This window comes from Mauremys reevesii, linkage group 7, assembly GCF_016161935.1.
Source record: "Mauremys reevesii isolate NIE-2019 linkage group 7, ASM1616193v1, whole genome shotgun sequence".
NCBI lineage: Eukaryota > Metazoa > Chordata > Testudines > Geoemydidae > Mauremys > Mauremys reevesii.
In genome coordinates this window covers 7,745,816-7,764,384 of record NC_052629.1, presented here as the reverse complement: position 1 = coordinate 7,764,384, position 18,569 = coordinate 7,745,816, and the positions used below count along the sequence as shown (strand labels likewise).

General features: G+C 45.9%; 1 protein-coding gene across 6 annotated transcripts in view; it reads left to right on the top strand.

Moving 5' to 3' along the window:
• Positions 1-18,569, top strand: part of SORCS1 (sortilin related VPS10 domain containing receptor 1) — a 393,912-nt gene that overhangs the window by 256,241 nt on the left and 119,102 nt on the right. For all 6 annotated transcript variants that reach the window (XM_039481793.1, XM_039481792.1, XM_039481791.1 and 3 more), the window contains one exon: positions 5,139-5,212. In XM_039481793.1, the coding sequence (XP_039337727.1) occupies positions 5,139-5,212 (74 nt within the window). The remainder of the gene's footprint in view (positions 1-5,138; positions 5,213-18,569) is intronic.

The following is an 18,569-nucleotide window of genomic DNA, read 5'->3' as shown; positions in this document are numbered from 1 at the left end:
AACCCACCTTATTCTTCTTCATTCAACAGAAGAAGACATCACTACCAATACCAACAACAACAATCTTTTGCTTCTCAGTCATACAAGAGATGGTCATTCAAGCCCAAAATGAAGCAAAATAATTGGCCTACCACTGCTTCTTTGCTTTCAGTGAGACCGCAGGTTTTCAGTGGTGTTTGAGAGCAGCAAAGCAATGTTGGATCCTGTTTTCCTTAAATTTGGAGACCTTTTAATCAATGTTAGAGTGAGTGGCTAAAGATCGCCACAGACAGATAGGTGTTGGATACTATAAAGAATGGTTATACCATCCAGTCTGATACACTTCCTCCAAATCAACCTTCCTCTTTCTCTCTTTTCAGGAACCCCACTCATGGGACATTGTTAAGATCAGAGATCAGCTCTCTGCTAATTGAGAGAGCAATAGAGAAGGTTCTAATAAATCTCAGGAATCAAGAGTTCTGCTCCTGCTATCTTCTAATTCCAAAGAAAGATGGAGATCTTCATCCAGCCTTAGATCTAAGGAAGCTAAACAAGTACATCTGAAAGATGCATTTCGGAATATTAACCCTAGGATCCTTTATTCCTTCCCTATCCTTTCTAGACTGGTTTACTCTTGATCTCAAAGAAGCTAACTTTCATATTTCAATAAGACCATCATACAGGAAGTACCTTCCTTTTGCTGTAAGGCAGGACCATTTCCAATACAGAGTCCTCCCCTTTGTCCTCTCCATGGCACCCAAAGTCTTTACAAAGTCTCTATCTGGAGTAGCAGTGTTCTTCAAGAGATGAGGGGTTTCTGTCTTTCCATATTTTGATGACTGGCTCCCAATAGCAACCTCAGAGGATGAGCTGGAAGAGATCACAAAATTTGCATGCCTTCTATTCTGAAATGTAGGTTTCTTTAATAAATTGAAAGAAATAATTACTGACCCATCACAGAAAATTCCATTTCACAGGAGCTCTTCTCGATTCCCAAAGAGCAAAGGCATACATTCTGAGGGAGGATTCCCTGAAGATAAAGTGTACCTTTCAATCTTTGCTGCTGAATCCATGTCAGAGGGTAACGGGTTGGTTTTTTTTTTTCCTACCACTAATGGGTATGATGGTACATACGTCACAGCTTATGCAAGGTTTAGGATGAAACCACTCCAGCACTGGTTATCATAAACATCAGACTGTCAGTACACAGTAGGGATATGATCATTACAGTTCCCAGGCAAATCCAAAGATCCATCTGGTGGTGGATGGATTGGGGAAATGTTCTGAGAGGGGTGTTATCCAGTCCTGTCTATGATAATCACAACAGGCTCTGCAAAAGCAGGCTAGGGTGCATATATCGAGAAGTTTGTAACAAGGGGACTCTGGGGTTGACAGGAAGGTTGTCTCCATAGCAGCATTCTGGAATCAAGAGCAGTTTGTTTGGCACTCAGGTCTTTTCTCCCCCAGATTCAAGGGTCGGTGGTTCAAGTGGCCACAGACAATATGACAGCAATGTACTATGTAAACAGATAAGGGGAAGCCCGATCACCACAGCTTTGCAAGGAGGCAATGAAACTTTGGGACTGGTGTATGGCCCAAACAATGAGTCTGATAGCTTTACAGCAGGCTGGATCCCTCAACCAGAACTAAGCAGGGAATCCACACAGATGCATAAATGGTCTTTCAAAGACTCTGTAATCAGAGACATCTTTGCTCTTTGGGGTATGCCAAAGATAGATCTATCTGCAATAAGATTCAACAGGAAATACTGTTATTTTTGTTCCAGAGTGGGAGTGGATACTCAATCTCTGTGCAATGGGCCGCCTGTCCCACACTGGGCTCTAAGGAGTTAATAGAGTCCTAGGGAGGCTGCACAGGAGGTAGCCAATCAGAGAAGGGCTGAGAGGAGCAGCCAATCAGGGCCAGGCAGGCCCATATAGGAAGAGCTGCAGGAGAGAGCAGGTTCAGTAGCTGCCTGGAGGTTGAGGAGGGAATATCAGGCTCCTAGCAGGAGGAAGGATCAGGCTCCTAGCAGGAGGAAGGAGTACCAGTAGGGACCGGGGAAGCTAGAGAGGACTCCTGGCTAGATACTAAGACTGGCAGGCTGAAGCCCTGACGTAAGAGCGAAGAAGGTGATGGAGATGTGGGGAAGTGCACCAGGGAAATGAACTGAGGAGTCAGAGGGGAAGCAGCAAGTGGTGGCCATCTACAGGGTCCCTGGGCTGGGACCCAGAGTATTGGGCAGGCCTGGATTCCTCCCTCCCCCACTCGCCACTGAGGAAGTGGCTGGACTGAGGAATGGCGATACTGTCCCCTGGAAGGGGGGAGCACAGTGTGTGGCATAGCCGGAGGGCTGTATCATGAAGGGGACACTGCGTTCCTTGAAGCGACGTGAGTCCGGGAACTGAAGTGATGGCGGCGAGATGCCACCAGAAGAGGGTGCACTGGCTAGGAGAGCTAATTCACAGAACAGCCAGCAGAAGGTGCCGCAGTGGTGAGTGAACCCTGTCACACTCTGTCAGATGTGTTCCTCCTTGGATGGGATGCAGAACTAATGTATGCATTCTCACCATTTCCTCTCATGTGAAGGTTGTGAGAAAAATAGGACTGGTCTTGGCCAGAATGATACCGATTGCCCCAGCATGGCTGTGACAGCAATAGTTCACGGGTTTGCTCCTGCTTTCCAAAAGGAACTAGAGATTCTTTCCAGTGTCAACAGACCTTCTGACACAAAAATAAGGGACAGTTTACCATCCTGATCCATTATCATTGCATCTGACAGCATGGGCAATCAGTCTCTAACAGAGTTGGAGAGGTCTTTCTCTATGGATATTCAACACGTTCTTCTTAATGCCAGAAGAAAATCAACTAGAAAATATTATGAATTAAAATGGAAATTATTTTCACTATGGCTATCTGATAGAAGATAGATCCTGTGTCAGCCCCTATTCAATCTATTTTAGAGTATTTGTTATATTTAAAGCGTCAAGGTTTATATGTTGCTTTGCTGAAGGAACATCTTACATGCAATAGCAGCTTCTCATATACAAATAGATGGTAAATCAGTATTCTTGCTTGAGGTTATTAAGTTTTTAGAGAGTTACTAAATTTGCACCCCACCCCAATGAGAGATCCTGTGGCACCATGGCACGTAAATTTAGCACTGTCACGGCTTATGTCTCCACCATTTGAGTCCTTATCATCTTGTTCCTTATTTCATCTATCAATTAAGACTGCCTTTATTATAGCAATAACATCAGCTAGGAGGATTAGTGAACTTCATGCTTTAATGGTTGACCCTTCATTTTATAAGGACAAAGAATTTCTTCATCTACATCCTAGATTCATACCAAAAGTCACCTCAAATTTCTTTATCAATCAGTCCATCACATTGCCAGTGTTCCCCTCCCCCACCCACCGACCTCATTCGAATAAGGGGCGAATCAGAGCTATATTATCTGGATACAAAAAGAGTTTTATCCTTCTATTTGGTTAGGACTAAAGACTTTAGATTTTCAGTTAAATTGTTTGTTTCATATGCTGGTAACTGTAAAGGAAATCCTATTTCCATACAAACATTATCAAGATGGGTGAGACAGTTTATAATAGAAATTTATAAGCATGCTTCACAATTCCCCCTCCCCCACATCTGACTGTAGACTCCACTAGCGAGATTGCAGCCTTGGTGGCATGTTTGAAACAGGTTCCAATAATAGAAATTTTTAGAGCAGCCACATGGCATTCAATACACACGTTTGTTTCCAAGCCATTATTTGTTAGATATCGCAACTAGCTCAGAGGCACAGATTGGAAGATTGATGCTACAGTCCTTGTTTAGCTAGTGCTCCTTACCCACCCGCCAACTCAATATGCATACTATTTTCTAAACTCTCCCAAGAGTGGAAATATGCAGAGTCCATCTCAAAGAACCTCACTTACAGGTAAGTAACTTTCATTTCTCCATTACACCTGGCTGTAAGCTCAGTATCCTTTGCAAGCATAAATTCAGGATGAAAGTAAAAAATGCAAATACCCCCAAACCTTTATTATCTGATAGCACCTAAAAGAGCTAGACTCTGAGTTACACGTCTCAGTCAACTGTAGATAACTGTTTGCAGCTGCACGCAGACACAATCACTATGTTTAGCAGCTAACTGCTCATATGCATCATTTGCAACAGTCCATGCCAGTATTTTTTCCCCTCTGAATACCACTGGCCTCTGCTATTGGAACTCTGGTTGAATCTCCAGGAGCTGTCAGTGGTAGCAAGGGTTATTTCTGCTTCCTTTCAGTCAGGTACCAAAGGGCAACAGAACAGCAAATGGTACACGGGCATCTTTTAGTTCCAGCATTTCAGAGATACTCTATTCAGTAGTGGGCAACAGTGCATGCAGAGAATGACCTGTGCCTGAAATCCCCAAGAGCATCATTGTAAGATAAATGAGAGTAAATAAAGTATCATGAAATATGGGACAGGTCTATAGAAAGATGGCTCCCCCCGTGCGCAAAATTCAGTTTCCCTGTGCAAAGAGCAAGTAAAATAGGATTTGCACAGGGGGCAAACAGAAGTCAGGTTTCTCCTCCCCATCCAGGAGGCAGGGCACTTGTGCAGTTGAGCTGCAACCCCTGGGCTGTAGTAGTGGCCACGACAGGCTGTACCCCATTAATGAGGAGTTTGTGACAAGTGCAAGCTCACAGTTTACAGAGCTCCTGGGAACCACCTCTGGCATTTCCCAGAACTCTTACAGCCCCTGCCTATGCTCTCTGGTGGAGCGGGCCACTGGAGAACGTGGATCTGTAGCACACAAGAGGAATAAATTCATAATCCGGGGTGTATCCCCTCCACTACCCAGCCCCCAGTGCCGCATAAAGCCCCTCACTTCCCATAGCCTTTCCAAAGCCATGAACGAGCCTGGGGAATGTCACGCTCTCTTCCATCGGGCGTGCTGTTCATTTCCATTATAGTCAGAGTCTCCTGGCCCTTTGACTTTGGAGGCACTGCCGCGGGAGCAATGGATGCCAGAGAACACTTCCAAAGCCGTACGGGTTGCAGTTCTGTTCCTTTGTTGACTGTGTTTATCTCATACTTTAATGTGATTCTTGCAGTTAAAAAAAAATGGTAAGGAAGGTACAGTGATTGTACTCTGTTTTGTCTCCAGTTATACAGTTCAATTGAGTTTGGCAGAAGATGGCAGCTTCTCCAGGAGGGTGTCGCACCAAACAGGTTCTACTGGTAAGAAACAAAGCATTTTTTGGTTGTTGTTTCACAAACACAGCTCCACCAGGTGTATGTGGAGGTGGTGGTGCTTTAGAATGAAGGCTCTGAGGCTGAGGAGGCGTTGCCGAAGGAGACGAACGTTGTCATCACTCAGACCTTTTGCTCTTCCATCTCAGTGTTGAGGTTAATTTTCTGCCATTGGGGCGGAGACTGTCTTTTTGTTCTGTGCTTGTACAGGGTCTTGCACAAGGGTGTCCTGGTGAATGATTAGGGCTCCTAGTCACCTCACTAGCACAAATAACAACAATTTGAGAAGTAGTTGCCGTCATCTTCTTAGTGCTGACCATTGCTTTCTGCCGTGCTATTACATGTGCATTACTTACACGTGCAGTGCAATTGTCACTCATGTATACGTTCCCCTCGGCACCCAATCCACAGAGAATATGAATGTACTTCAGCTCCCAGCTGGAAAATCCTGGGATTGTTGAAGTCAGTGGTAGTTTTCCCACTGACTTAAGCGGAACCAGGCTTTCACTCATTGTCCTTTAGCTCAAGCTGTGTAGGCTCATGCTTTTAGCTCAGGTTATCACTAGTTCAATCATGTTGGACATCATTACACTATGCCATATAGTATTTTTCTTCACTTCCAATCTTAAATCATTGTGCATTGTTGCCATGTTCTACTAAACAGGTGACAAGTGTTCCAAGATTTCTAGTCCAATTTCAAGACCAAAGATATATGCATACATGTGGGATCAGTCATGCTGCATAAACATTTCACCACTTCTCGGAATACTAGTCTACTGCAAAACTGTGAAGTAGGCAGGTGCCTGTGCCCCAGAGTTTGAATTCAGAATTGGGTCCACCCATCCCTTAATTCAGGGGTGGCCAACCTGTGGCTCCAGAGCCACATGATGCTCTTCACAAGTTAATATGCTACTCTGGGCTGGAGCTACAGGCACCAACTTTCCAAAGTGCCAGGGGGTGCTCACTGCTCAACCCGTGGCTCTGCCACGGGCCCTGCCCCCACTCCACACCTTCCTGCCCCCTCCCCTGAGCCTGCCGTGCCCTTGCTCCTCCCTCTCCCCCCCAGAGCCTCCTGCACACCACAAAACAGCTGATCGGGAGGTGCAGGGAGGGAGAGGGAGGCACTGATTGGGAGGGCTGCCCGTGGGCGGGAGGTGCTGGGAGTGGGGTGGGGGATCTGATGGGAGGCTACTGACATATTACTGTGGCTCTTTGGCAATGTACATTGGTAAATTCTGGTTCCGTCTCAGGCTCAGGTTGGCCACCCCTGCCCTAATTTAACAGGTCTTACCTCTCTGTGGTACTAGTATGGTCCTCCTTGCCATAGTATCGGTTCATCTCACAGTCTTCATGTACTGAATGTCTTCAATGGATGTTTCAGCTGAGGCTTTAGAATCAGCTTATTACAGAGACAGCAGCCATCCTCAAGGGTCATATCTGGATCTGGGGCCAAACTTGCCTAACATTTGAGATTGTTCAGCTCCCGTTGTTTTGTTCGCTGCAGTTTCAAACCAGAGCCTTTTTAGTTGTATCCATCATTGCTTTATACATCAGTATTGATACACTAATATTTTAATATCATTTTGACAGCAGGCAGGTCTCTCTACAGTGCATACCCAAAATAATGCACTGTTGTTGCACTGACACTAAAGTGCTTGTCACTAAATATCTCCTCACCTTCAGGCAACAAGCAATTAGTGTAACCCAAACCCGCGTGAAAAGGAAAGCATGAGCACATTGGACTGAGCACAATAAGTTGCGCTGGCCTATTTTTCAGCACAGATGGTACTAAAAGCCAAATTCAGAGGTAGGTCTAAGTTATTGTATGGAGGCTGGACCCTGCTCTCAATTACACTCCTATACAACTGGAGTCACTCCCATCCGTTTCAGATGGAGGTAGTAGTTTAACTGAGAGCAGAATCTCTGGGGTCTGGTTTACATCACTTTACATATCACTTTTGAATCTGGCCCTTAGAAGAAGATTCTTTGTGGGATAGTGTAGCAGGGTGCTGGTGCAAAAGCACCTAATTAGCCCTGCCCAGTCATCTCCAATCAGGGGAAGCAGATTGGGGCTGATGGAAAAGGCCTGATGCCTGCCTGAGTATTGGCAACACCTGCTGGCCTGACAAGCCAAGGGTTATAAAGGCTGGGAGAAAGCCAGAAGGCAGGGGGCAGCCAGGGAGAGAAGTCAGTCAGTCAGTGAGGGAACTGGAGGTCTCCTAGCGGAAGGCTGGCTCTGCCTGGAAAGGAGGAGAGTAATCCTTTAAAACTTATATATAGATGGACACTTGTGGTGGGACAAAGTTAAGTTAATAAAGACACGGGTGTTGCACAACCCTGAAGCCTCTCTGAGCCTTATTGGGGAGGCCAAGCGGGCCCCAGGAAAAGGGGCAGGTCATGAACCCTGTTACAGATAGATACATTAATAAATAGTATAGCAACTGAATTGGGTCAGCAAAAATAGGACTCCTCTTTTACCCCCAAATTAGAGATGATCCTATGCCATTTTGAACACTTCAAGGGTGTTTGGGTCCACTGTTTTGGTTCGAATCACAGTAGAAGTAAAGGACATGGGCCAAAATTTAGATCCAGATCCATATTTGAATTTTTTCAACGCCTCCCCAAAGTTTAGATGCAGGATTTTGGTTTGAACCTGTCTCTGTTCCAAACCTTTCTCTTTCCCTTTAACCTGGACTTTGCTGAAACTCTTGCAATCTGGAAATTTTTTCCCCATTTTTTAAAAAAATTGTTCACTCATCTCTGCCCTTCTGGCTTCCAGACAGGACCAGAAGCTTCCACGATATCATAAGAACATCTTTTCCCATGTTTCCCATGGTATTTCTGGCCTGACAAAAGCAGAAAGAGCTGAGAACCTTGTAAGAAAGCATGTTTTTTGAGCTGTCCATCTATATTGCTTGAATGAGCATCCACACTCTTGAATGTTTATTATCCATACTAAAACCCAAGTGTTTTGAAGTCTGCCTGTCATTAGGCACAAGAGAGATTTATCATATATTGAACTGATGGACGCCAGCAATGAGAATAATGATGATAATGATTAATGTTCCTTTCCACAGAGAGAAACCCTTGAAGTCCTCTGAGGGTCTAGCAAAAAGAGAAGTAAAACCAGGAATTTCAAAAGCACTGCAAAGCAAAGAATAACAAATACGATTAAAAACTGCTCCAATCACCTGCCAGTCTTCCCACAAACACAAACTAAACAAGAAACCAAAAGCAGTTAGTTTCACCTAGAACGGGATGACTTTGATATATTTTGGTCATCGATGCATGTTAAACTGCAATTCTGCTTTCTGAGAAACTAACACGGTTATAGAAAGGGGAGTTAGATTTTATTCTGGCTCATGCATTCTAACGAGAATTGCTCACTAATTTCCATTGAATGGCCAAAGTCTACCCCCAGAGTTCTGCATCCCCACTAGAAAAAAACTGGGATTACAGACGACAGTATATGACAACACTGAACCTGATTCTCCATTGGCCTGCTTTCTGATTCAATCATTTCTGCCAGTGCAAAACTCTGCTGAATCAGTTTAGTGTAAATGACTCCACAAGGAGGAAGGCAACAGAGAATCAAGCCCATGGGGTTTTGCACATGTGTAACCCAGAGCAGAACCAGTTCTGCAGAATCTTTATTGTTGGTGCTGACGTGCAAACCAGAAAGAATCCAGCTTGACTCTCAGATCCCAGTCTGTGTTTATGGGGCTGACAGCTAGTGAGAACCTATCTTTAATTTTTAATTGTTTTAAACTGAGCAGATATGACCTGGAAATCACTGGGACATGATCAGCTCAAAACCCATGATGCTACTTTTACAATTGCTCTTCAAAGCAGAAGTGCACTTTGAGAGATAACATTGCAGAGTTTCTTCAACAGAGAAAATATTGGGTGAGATCCTCACCCTGCTCTAGCCCCTTTACACTGAGCAAAAGGGCTCGAGAAATGCAAGGCACCCTTAAAAGCACTGGTTCAGGTTGAAGGAGGATTCCCTTTGAGCAGGAACCACAGAAGACTGTGGTAAGCCTATGTTCCGAGGATCCCATTGCAGCCCAGGGGTAGGAGGTGAGCCAGGGACTGGGCTGGGAGTGGGAGGAACATATCAGGGGTGGAGCCACATCACACAGTGCTACAGAGATTGTGGAGCATCCTGGGGAGATGGTGTAATTCAGACTGGTCCCTGGGGATGGTAAATTACTCCAGGATCTCTCCAGCCCTTGGAATGGTCCAGGATCAGGAGGCCACAAAAGCAGCTTAAAGCCACCAGGCTGGGCTGTGAGGCAAAGCATTGAGTTTAACCCTGGGCCCTCTCATGGTTGCATTTAGATACACCATGCATTTATGTTTTATTGGACAGGAAAGAAATTTTCAGGAGGCTTAACAGGCTTTTAAAACACACTCTATTGCTAATCAGATCAAAGCTGAAATTCCTAATTGCTCACTATTATATTTTAATTGCCATATGACCCTGCTATGGCCCTCAACATAAATAGTCCTGGGGCACTTTAAGTCTTATGAATGAATTCACCGGGGGCTGCTAATGCTCCCGTAGAAAAAGATCTGACTGTAAATGTTACCAGAGAAACCACTGCCATCTTTCCCGCTGCCTTTTTTATATATGTTTGCAAGATAATTTTCTTTTTCTTATTTTTGGCTGCTACGTGAAAGTCCCCAGAGGAATTTAAACCACAGAAAAACAACATTAAAGTAATCTGCTGACACCTCCTGCAAAACTTTGAGAAAACATTCTATTTAGAGAGAATTCAGCTGCTTGTGGATCATATGAACTCTGTATTCCTGTGTTAAGTATCAGAGGGGTAGCCGTGTTAGTCTGGTTCTGTAGAAGCAGCAAAGAATCCTGTGGCACCTTATAGACTAACAGAAGTTTTGCAGCATGAGCTTTCGTGGGTGAATACCCATTTCTTCGGATGCAAGCAGTGGAAATTTCCAGGGACAGGTGTGTATATATAAGCAAGCAAGAAGCAAGCTAGAGATAACGAGGTTAGATCAATCAGGGAGGATGGGGCCCTGTTCCAGCAGCTGAGGTGTGAAAGCCAAGGGAGGAGAAACTGGTTCTGTAATTGGCAAGCCATTCACAGTCTTTGTTTAGTCCTAAGCTGATGGTGTTAAATTTGCAGATGAACTGGAGCTCAGCAGTTTCTCTTTGAAGTCTGGTCCTAAAGTTTTTTTGTTGTAGGATGGCCACCTTAAGATCTGCTATTGTGTGGCCAGGGAGGTTGAAGTGTTCTCCTACAGGTTTTTGTATATTGCCATTCCTAATGTCTGATTTGTGTCCATTTATCCTTTTCCTTAGAGACTGTCCAGTTTGGCCGATGTACATAGCAGAGGGGCATTGCTGGCATATGATGGCATATATTACATTGGTGGACGTGCAGGTGAATGAACCGGTGATGGTGTGGCTGATCTGGTTAGGTCCTGTGATGGTGTTGCTGGTGTAGATATGTGGGCAGAGTTGGCATCGAGGTTTGTTGCATGGGTTGGTTCCTGAGCTAGAGTTACTATGGTGCGGTGTGCAGTTGTTGGTGAGAATATGCTTCAGGTTGGCAGGTTGTCTGTGGGCGAGGACTGGCCTGCCACCCAAGGCCTGTGAAAGTGTGGGATCATTGTCCAGGATGGGTTGTAGATCCCTGATGATGCGTTGGAGGGGTTTGAGCTGGGGACTGTATGTGATGGCCAGTGGAGTCCTGTTGGTTTCTTTCTTGGGTTTGTCTTGCAGAAGGAGGTTTCTGGGTACACATCTGGCTCTGTTGAATCTGTTTCCTTATTTCCTCGTGTGGGTACTGTAGTCTTGAGAATGCTTGGTGGAGATTTTCTAGGTGTTGGTCTCTGTCTGCGGGGTTAGAGCAGATACGGTTGTATTCCTGTGTTGTATTCCTGTGTTGACTCCCTTCTAATGAAAGAGGGATTTCCATAAAAACAGAATCTTTGATTCTTCAGGGCTTATCGTCCCCCCTGTTTATCCCTTCACCTGCAGCTAAAAGTCATTCTCTGACATCCAGACTGGTTGCTGTGGAAGGGATTATGATGCTACCTCAGGGTGGGAAATATCAGGTGTGGGGTGTGCAGATGAACTCAAACCTTTACAAAAAACAGAGGCCTGGGGCTTTCTCATCTGGAAAAAAGAGGGATGAGATTGACACTTCCCTCTCTCATAAGGGTGTTTTGAGGAAAACTTCATTAATACGTGTGATGTGCTCTAACTTTGGTGATGTGCTAAGAACTGACATCTCCCATGATCACCACAGTCTGATGAAGTCCCTCAACAAGAGGGGAGAAAGTAGTGCATCGGAGAGCCCAGCCCATTGAATGGGAGCATAACACACCCAAGTACAACTACCAGGAGGCACCGCAGCGCCATTTTGATTCAAAATATTGCAGGTTTTGGATGAAGTATTTCCATTTTCAACATTTTGCTGAAAAGCCATCAGGTTCAGGACTAGTTCATCAGAGCAATGCTGCATTGGCAGTTTTCTGGAGAGAGCTGCAATATTTACTGACGTGGTATCAAGGGGAAAGAAGTCTTGAAACCATGGCAGGGTGCAACACAGAGAAGGAAACCGTCACTGCTTCAAGGAGATTAGACTTAATTAGAGAGAAAATAAATTCAAACAATTAATCTGCTGGATGGACATGACTGTTGTATCTCCAAGCAGATTGAATATCCCCTTTTTGGTAAGTTATACACGTCTTCTAACATTGTCCTACAATACAATCCTGTTCATTTTTATACAACATCCTTAGCACTATGGGAAGGAGCTAGATGAAGACACCCTTAGACTTTGGAGGAGGGGTTCCAAATCTGACTCCAGATCCATATTCGAAATTTCACAAATATCCCCTATCTTTAGAATAGATCCAGAGTTTACTTGAATTCTGGGTGTTTGAAATCCAGATCCATTTTTTAAAATTGCAGCTCGAGCTCATCTCTAGTTAAGACATATTGTCATCAAATGTTTCACAGAAAGAGTCAGTCATGGGTGAGGGGGAGAGGAAAGTAATCACAAGTCGGGGTTCTGTAACAGGGAAAGTGACTCATTCAATTGGATGGTGCAGAGGTGGCAGATAGTTTCATATAGGTAATACAGCACCAGAGTGATAGAACCCCCCCACCCCCATCCCTAATAAGGAGAGCCCCTGTGAGGGGCTGAGTGGAGTAGAAGGAGACTGCAAGAGGAGAAGTCAACAGAAAAACAAGCGGACATAGGTGGGGGAGTCCGTGGAGACTTTTGACAATAAAAGGACTTTTTAAACTGGATTCGGAGATGGATTAGAAGCCAAAGCAGGTGATGGTGGATTGATATGGTCCTGCTTTTTGCAGCGAGGGAATAGTATGGCCATAATTTGATGAACTCCCTGTCATCTGGAGGAGAATCCTATGTATCGATCAGTTTGGAAATGGACATTGGTTTGACTCCAATTTGACTGCTGCATATAGCTGCAACTTTACCCAGATTATGAAAAAGAGAGACCAGTAGATAGACAGAGGGTGAGAGAGTTCTGTTTATATGGATGTATGAATAGGGAGAGGGAGAGAGAGACAGACTGAGAGGTGAGTGGGTGGGTGGAAGGAAGATGGAGTGTGTTTGAGATGATGGAAAACTTACCTCTTCTGGGGAAAAAGCAAATGGAGATCATCTTTAAAAGTACATTTCTTGCGTGAGTTATTTCAGAAGGAAAGAAACTGCAAATTATTTAAAAAGCCAGGATTCTGTTCACTAAAGAAGCCTCTGGAGGAGCTGAAAAGCAGCATCAAAAGCCTGCTAACAGCTTTTAAAAATTCTATTGTACCCAAGCGGTCGGAGCTCGTCTGGCAAACCGTGCCAATGGCTCCTGTCAGCTTTTTGCCTGGCTGAAATCAGGTGGGCTGAGCCGGTTTGAATAGCGTCATGTCTGGGTTATTTCCAAAAGCGGCTGGGCATCGCCAGACAAAACCTTTCAGTCACTGTGGGGCGACTGCTGGAGGCTGATGCAGAGGATGCCAATCAAAGTGCAGCACAACAGTGTGTCCAGAAAATCATCTGCTTGATGTGACTTAAAAGCCACAGCAGATGAGCTGAGCTGTACAGAAAATTTAATTAAAAAGAGACACATTTAATAACTCAGACATAAAGCAAACATGCACATGCCAGATGAAGGCTCGTGGGGCACTGAATGAAATCACTGGCTGGTAGGTAACGGCTAGTGGTTTTCTAAGGCGACCGACACGTGTTTGTTCCCAAGTGGATCTTGGATTTGGAAGAAAATCATTTGAAAGGTCAGAGCCCTGAGACAGAAGCTGTTGTCCCACTGCTGATAGTTTTAGGCAGGCCCTGTCTCCAGGTCCTAGGTCTGACAGACTCAGGACATGAACCCAGGTTTCCTGACTGGGTCCAGTGCACTAATCACTGGATCCCACTGAATCCCCAATAGCTGTGTATGCAGGAAGCCTGTCTTTGGCAGGAGCTAAGTCAAGATGCTTCAGGGCATCAGTCACCTAGTGTTGCCCCTACTTTTGCTGTATTCTAACATGGGCAGGGAACTTCGGGAGCCCAGCTGATGACTGGGTTGGCCCTGAAGTAATAATGCTTGGAATGGTATCCTCAGCTGGGTCATTGCACGTGTTCTTCTTATTCATGTAACTGACCCTTCTCGGAGTCGGACCGGAGTGGTGAGGTGAGGGACGGGGAGGAGAGTCATACTCTATTTGTGGGTAATCCTTGTACCTGGTGTAGAGGGTACTTTACTCTACCCATGCCAGCGGATTCATCTCAAGGGAAGGCTTGCAGTGATACTGGCTAAATGAGGGCAGAATCCTATTCGTTCCAATTCATGCCTATATCCTGGACTGGAGCTAATGGGATTCACACATCAACAGAAATATGCGTACATCTTTAGGTAGGATACAAGAGCTTGATGTTAAGGCGATTCAGCAGAAGAGCAGGGTGTTGCTAGCCAGGGCCCAAGAATGTGCTTATCTTCTACAGGTATTTGAGTAAGAAGCTAATTTGCCTTCACACACATGCATGGGGTAAACCTCCATAGCTGTATTTCATTAAATGGGGCCATTAGCTACACAGCTAACTTGGCTGTGAACTTAACTGTCTGGATACACCCAGCCCTTGTCCAGGCTTGAGCCTCTGGTGCTAGATTAGAGCAGCCCGGGGGTTGCTTTCACTTACGCCAGATGCAAATGTCCCCAAAGGGGAAGGATCAAGATGGTTCAGAGACATCCCAGCCATGCACCTTTTTCCTCTGGAATCACCCTCCACAATTTGTAGTTCCCTCTGGATGTTTGCACCAGCTTCCTGGCCAGAGGATCTAGCTCAGTATGTGATCATGTATCATAGTCAATGTAATCATAAAGGTCTCAGAAAATAAGTTGTCTTCTCCACCCATCTGTTATTCCTGGTGTAACAGGGTGGCTTGCCCCTTAATGGCTGGAGGGCCTGGGGCTAGCCAACCCTGATAACTAAAGAAGGAATACCTGTGTGAAAGTAGCTGACAGCAGCAGGTGCTCAAGAAGCCTGAGGAGATGTAGCCGGCTTGAAGAAGCAGCTGTAAGTTAGGCCCATGCAGTGACTTTGAACAGTGAATGGCGACCCGGCTCTGAAAAAGAGGGCTGGAAATCCCCCAATTAAGAGGTGTGGGCTGGGACCTGGAATGCCACTGTGTCCTTGAGGACTGAAATGAATTGGACCTCAGGTGGGAAATGTTTTAATTCCCTTTGGATTGTGCTGAGATCGCTCTGCAAAAGGGGAAAACAGAGGCAGGGTGCTGCAGAGTAAACTCTCGCATGGGTCTGTAGGGGTGTGGGACTCACCCCTGCAGCACCTCCTGCTGGCTGTCCAGGGAATTAGCTCTTTTCCAGCCTCTGGAGCACCCTCTGCAGGCTGGTGTCCCGCTGCCGCTTGGCCCCCGTGTCCCTCCTGGACCCAGTGCCCCATTATCTGGGGTGCTACCCCTTGGCAGTAACCCCTTTGTCTCAGGGTCTTCTCTCTCCGAGGAGCCCCCACCCACTATCCCCACCTCGCCTCAGTATAGGGCTACTGCCAGTCATCGTCTAGCCCCTGCGCCCTGGGGCAGACTGCAGTATCAGCCTACTCATCACTGGCAAGGTTGGGTTTGGACCTGCTGCCTTGGCCTACCCCTGGGCTGCCCTCTGCAACCCCCAGTACCCGTTGGCCTTGTGCTAGGCCGCAGCCTGGGGCTTTCCAGGCTGGAGCCTCCCCAGCTTCTTTGTCTTTCCCCAGCCCTGCTCCACTCAGGTCCCTCCCTCTCAGAAGCTAGAGGGAGTCTGTCTGTGCTCCTGCCTCAAAGTTTTTTTATAGGGCCAGCTGAGGCCAATTAGGGCGTGGCCACAGCTGAGGTTGCCTCCCAATCAGCCTAGTAGCTTTTCCCCTGCCACAGCCCTCTAGCCCTCTCCCAGGGCAGTCTTTAAACCTCTCAGGGGTGGAGCGGGTGACCACCCCGCTATAGGGACCTTCAGCACAGACCTCGGTCACTTGAGCTCCAGGGCTGTCTTCATTAGAAGACAGCAGTAGTAGACTGTTCTCCTCTGATAAGATGGCCAGTAGAAAGAACCCAACACATCGCCCCCTTGTGCTAGGCACTATACAAACCCATAGTGAGGGACCGTCCCTCCCCCACAAGAGCTTACAGTTTCAATGGACAAGACAGACAAAGGAAAGGTGGGTATCTCTGTTTTTCACAGGGGGAGCTGAGCTAGAGAGACCGAGAACTAGATTTGCAAAAGAACTCGGCACTGACAACTGGGGACATACATTCAAAGGAGTCACTTAAGAGCTAAAAGCAGTGGTGAGATTTTCAAAAGACCTCAGCATGTGAGGTGCCAGAATCTTGAAAATCTAGACATGGGTGTGACCATGGTAGCTGCACACTTCTGAAAATCTGGCCCAGGTTGTGGGTGCTCAGCACTAAAAATATGGCCTTTTTTGTCTTGCACAAAGTGCTTAGGTCAGAGCCTAAGATATCCTGAGTTCCTAGCCAGTGTCTGCATACAGCCATCTGATTCTGATCTCATTTACGTCAGTGCCAATTAATGCCTTCCTGAAGTGATCTGAGTCACATGAGTGTAATTGTGAAAAAGCAGATCTAGCTGAATGGTTGGGAGTGCAAATATGGAAGGCGTAGTTTAGGCCAAGAGAGCTCAAGGGATTTTCTCAGTTATTTTACATACCTCTGTGGACACATTATATTTGACCCAAAGGAGAATTTGTTTGAGAGAAAAAATAATAGAAAAAGAAGAGAAGCATAAGAACATAAGAATGGCCCTACTGGGTCAGACGAAGGGTCCATCTAGCCCAGTATCCTGTCTTCCGACAGTGGCCAGTGTCAGGTGCCCCAGAGGGAATGAACAGAGCGGGTAATCGTCAAGTGATCCATCCTGTCACCCATTCCCAGCTTCTGGCAAACAGGCTAGGGCTACCATTCCTGCCCAAACAAAAGCAAATAAAAGAATGCTTATAACAGGCTATAAAAAGGACAATTTTTGATCAATAGTTTCATGTAAAATATATCCCTATATTTGAAAATGTTCTAATAAGCTATATAAGTTTCATGGCACTTCCATACTGTCCCCAGGCAGCCTGTGGCGAGAGTGTAAAGTTAGAGGAACCCAGACCAGCTAAGATTGTTGGGGTGGAAAGCACTGGCTGGACTGCTTCCCTTAGTTGTCAGAAGGATTGAACCTTGAAGCCAAAAGGTAGGCTCAGTCCTTGTAACATAAGTCAATTCATTGTATTACTGCACTACGTTCAGAAGCATTAAACCCAGAGGACTTTCCCCCCTTTTAAATAGCTCTCAATAGAAGATGCCTGAGGCTCCTGGGTTCTACTTGTAACACGCGAAAAAGGGATGCAGTGAGTGAGTGAATACAACCAGGAAATCTTATAGATAAAGAAGACAGGGAACAAATCATTCCCGTTAGTGAGTGAGGGCCGAGCAGGAAGCACAACTCAAGGCTGTAGTAGAGAAAATCTATGGGGATGATTGTTAGGGGAAACTTTTTTTGGCCGGATTCACAGCTAGTGTAAATGGGGGTAGCTTACACCAGCTGAGGAGGTGGCCTTCTGCTGCTAAGAAGAATTAGTAAGTAGCGCAAGCTGCCAAGGGAGGAATTGGGGGAGCCCCATCACTGGAGATAGCCTAACCTTGACCGTGACTATGTCCATGCTATGAGCCAAAGGCGTGATTCCACTGCTTGCGTACGCGTAATCGCGCCAGCTCTGATCGAGTTGCTGTGAGTACAAATAGCAGCGTCGCCGCGGTAGCAGCAGCAGAGGTGTGACTCAGCTGAGCCAAGTACAAACCTGCCTGAAACTGGTGAGTATGTACTCAGCATGGGGAAACTGGGCCTTTGATGTCACTTGGCTATACTGCCAATACTCTCATTGAGCTAGAGTGAGTATGTGTAGATGGACGGGATTAACACCCCAGCTCTAATGTAGACATAGCCTTATGGAGCTATCTGTATAATCTGGAGGGCAGTTTATGTTACCTTCCCCACAACCCTGAGACAAGGGGCATGGCAGGGCAGGGATATGGGTGGACTACCATTCCCTTCTAGAATCCCCAGTTGGCTGGATGGTCATCTGAGTGATTCTTGCCAGGTGGCATGTTCCAGCTGCCCCCAGACTGTTTGAATCTGTGCCTAGAGTTAGGGGCAGATAGAGAAATCAGGAAGTCTTTTAATGAATGGGGGTGGTTGCTGGAGGCTGATGGGGGGTGGGAAGTGATCATAGCAGAGAATCTGGCCCATGTATTTTATTGTTAATGACCATTTTCTGCATCTTCACGAAGTTGCACTCTACAGCATTATTTCTAACGGTACCCACCATCCTTGCAAAGGGGTTTGGTTTAGTGGCTTCAGGGCTAGCTGCCAGGATTCTTGGACTCTATTTCTGGCTTTGCCACCTAATTACGGTGTGACCTTGGCCAAGTCAATTAGAGCCATTTACTCTTGTGTAATCAGTGGAGTCACTCTGGATTTACAACTGTACAGCTGAGAGCATAATTTGGCCCTTAACTGCTCTCTCCAACTCATTTTCCCAATTTGTAAAACAGGCATTGTGCAGTAATACCTAGATCCCTCAATGCAGTGTTGGGAAACTTACTTATCTGTTGTTTACAAGATGCTTTGAGAACCTGGCACAAAAGGGACTGTAATAAGTGCAAAGCATTACAATTCTTATTCAGAGATAGGATTTAAGGCACTGCAAGACCATCAGCGGGGGGGAAATGGTCGCGTCTAGGGATCTACCTTCGTCATCTCTTGTTTGTTGTGCTTCTGGCCTTTAAAACAAAAACAAGC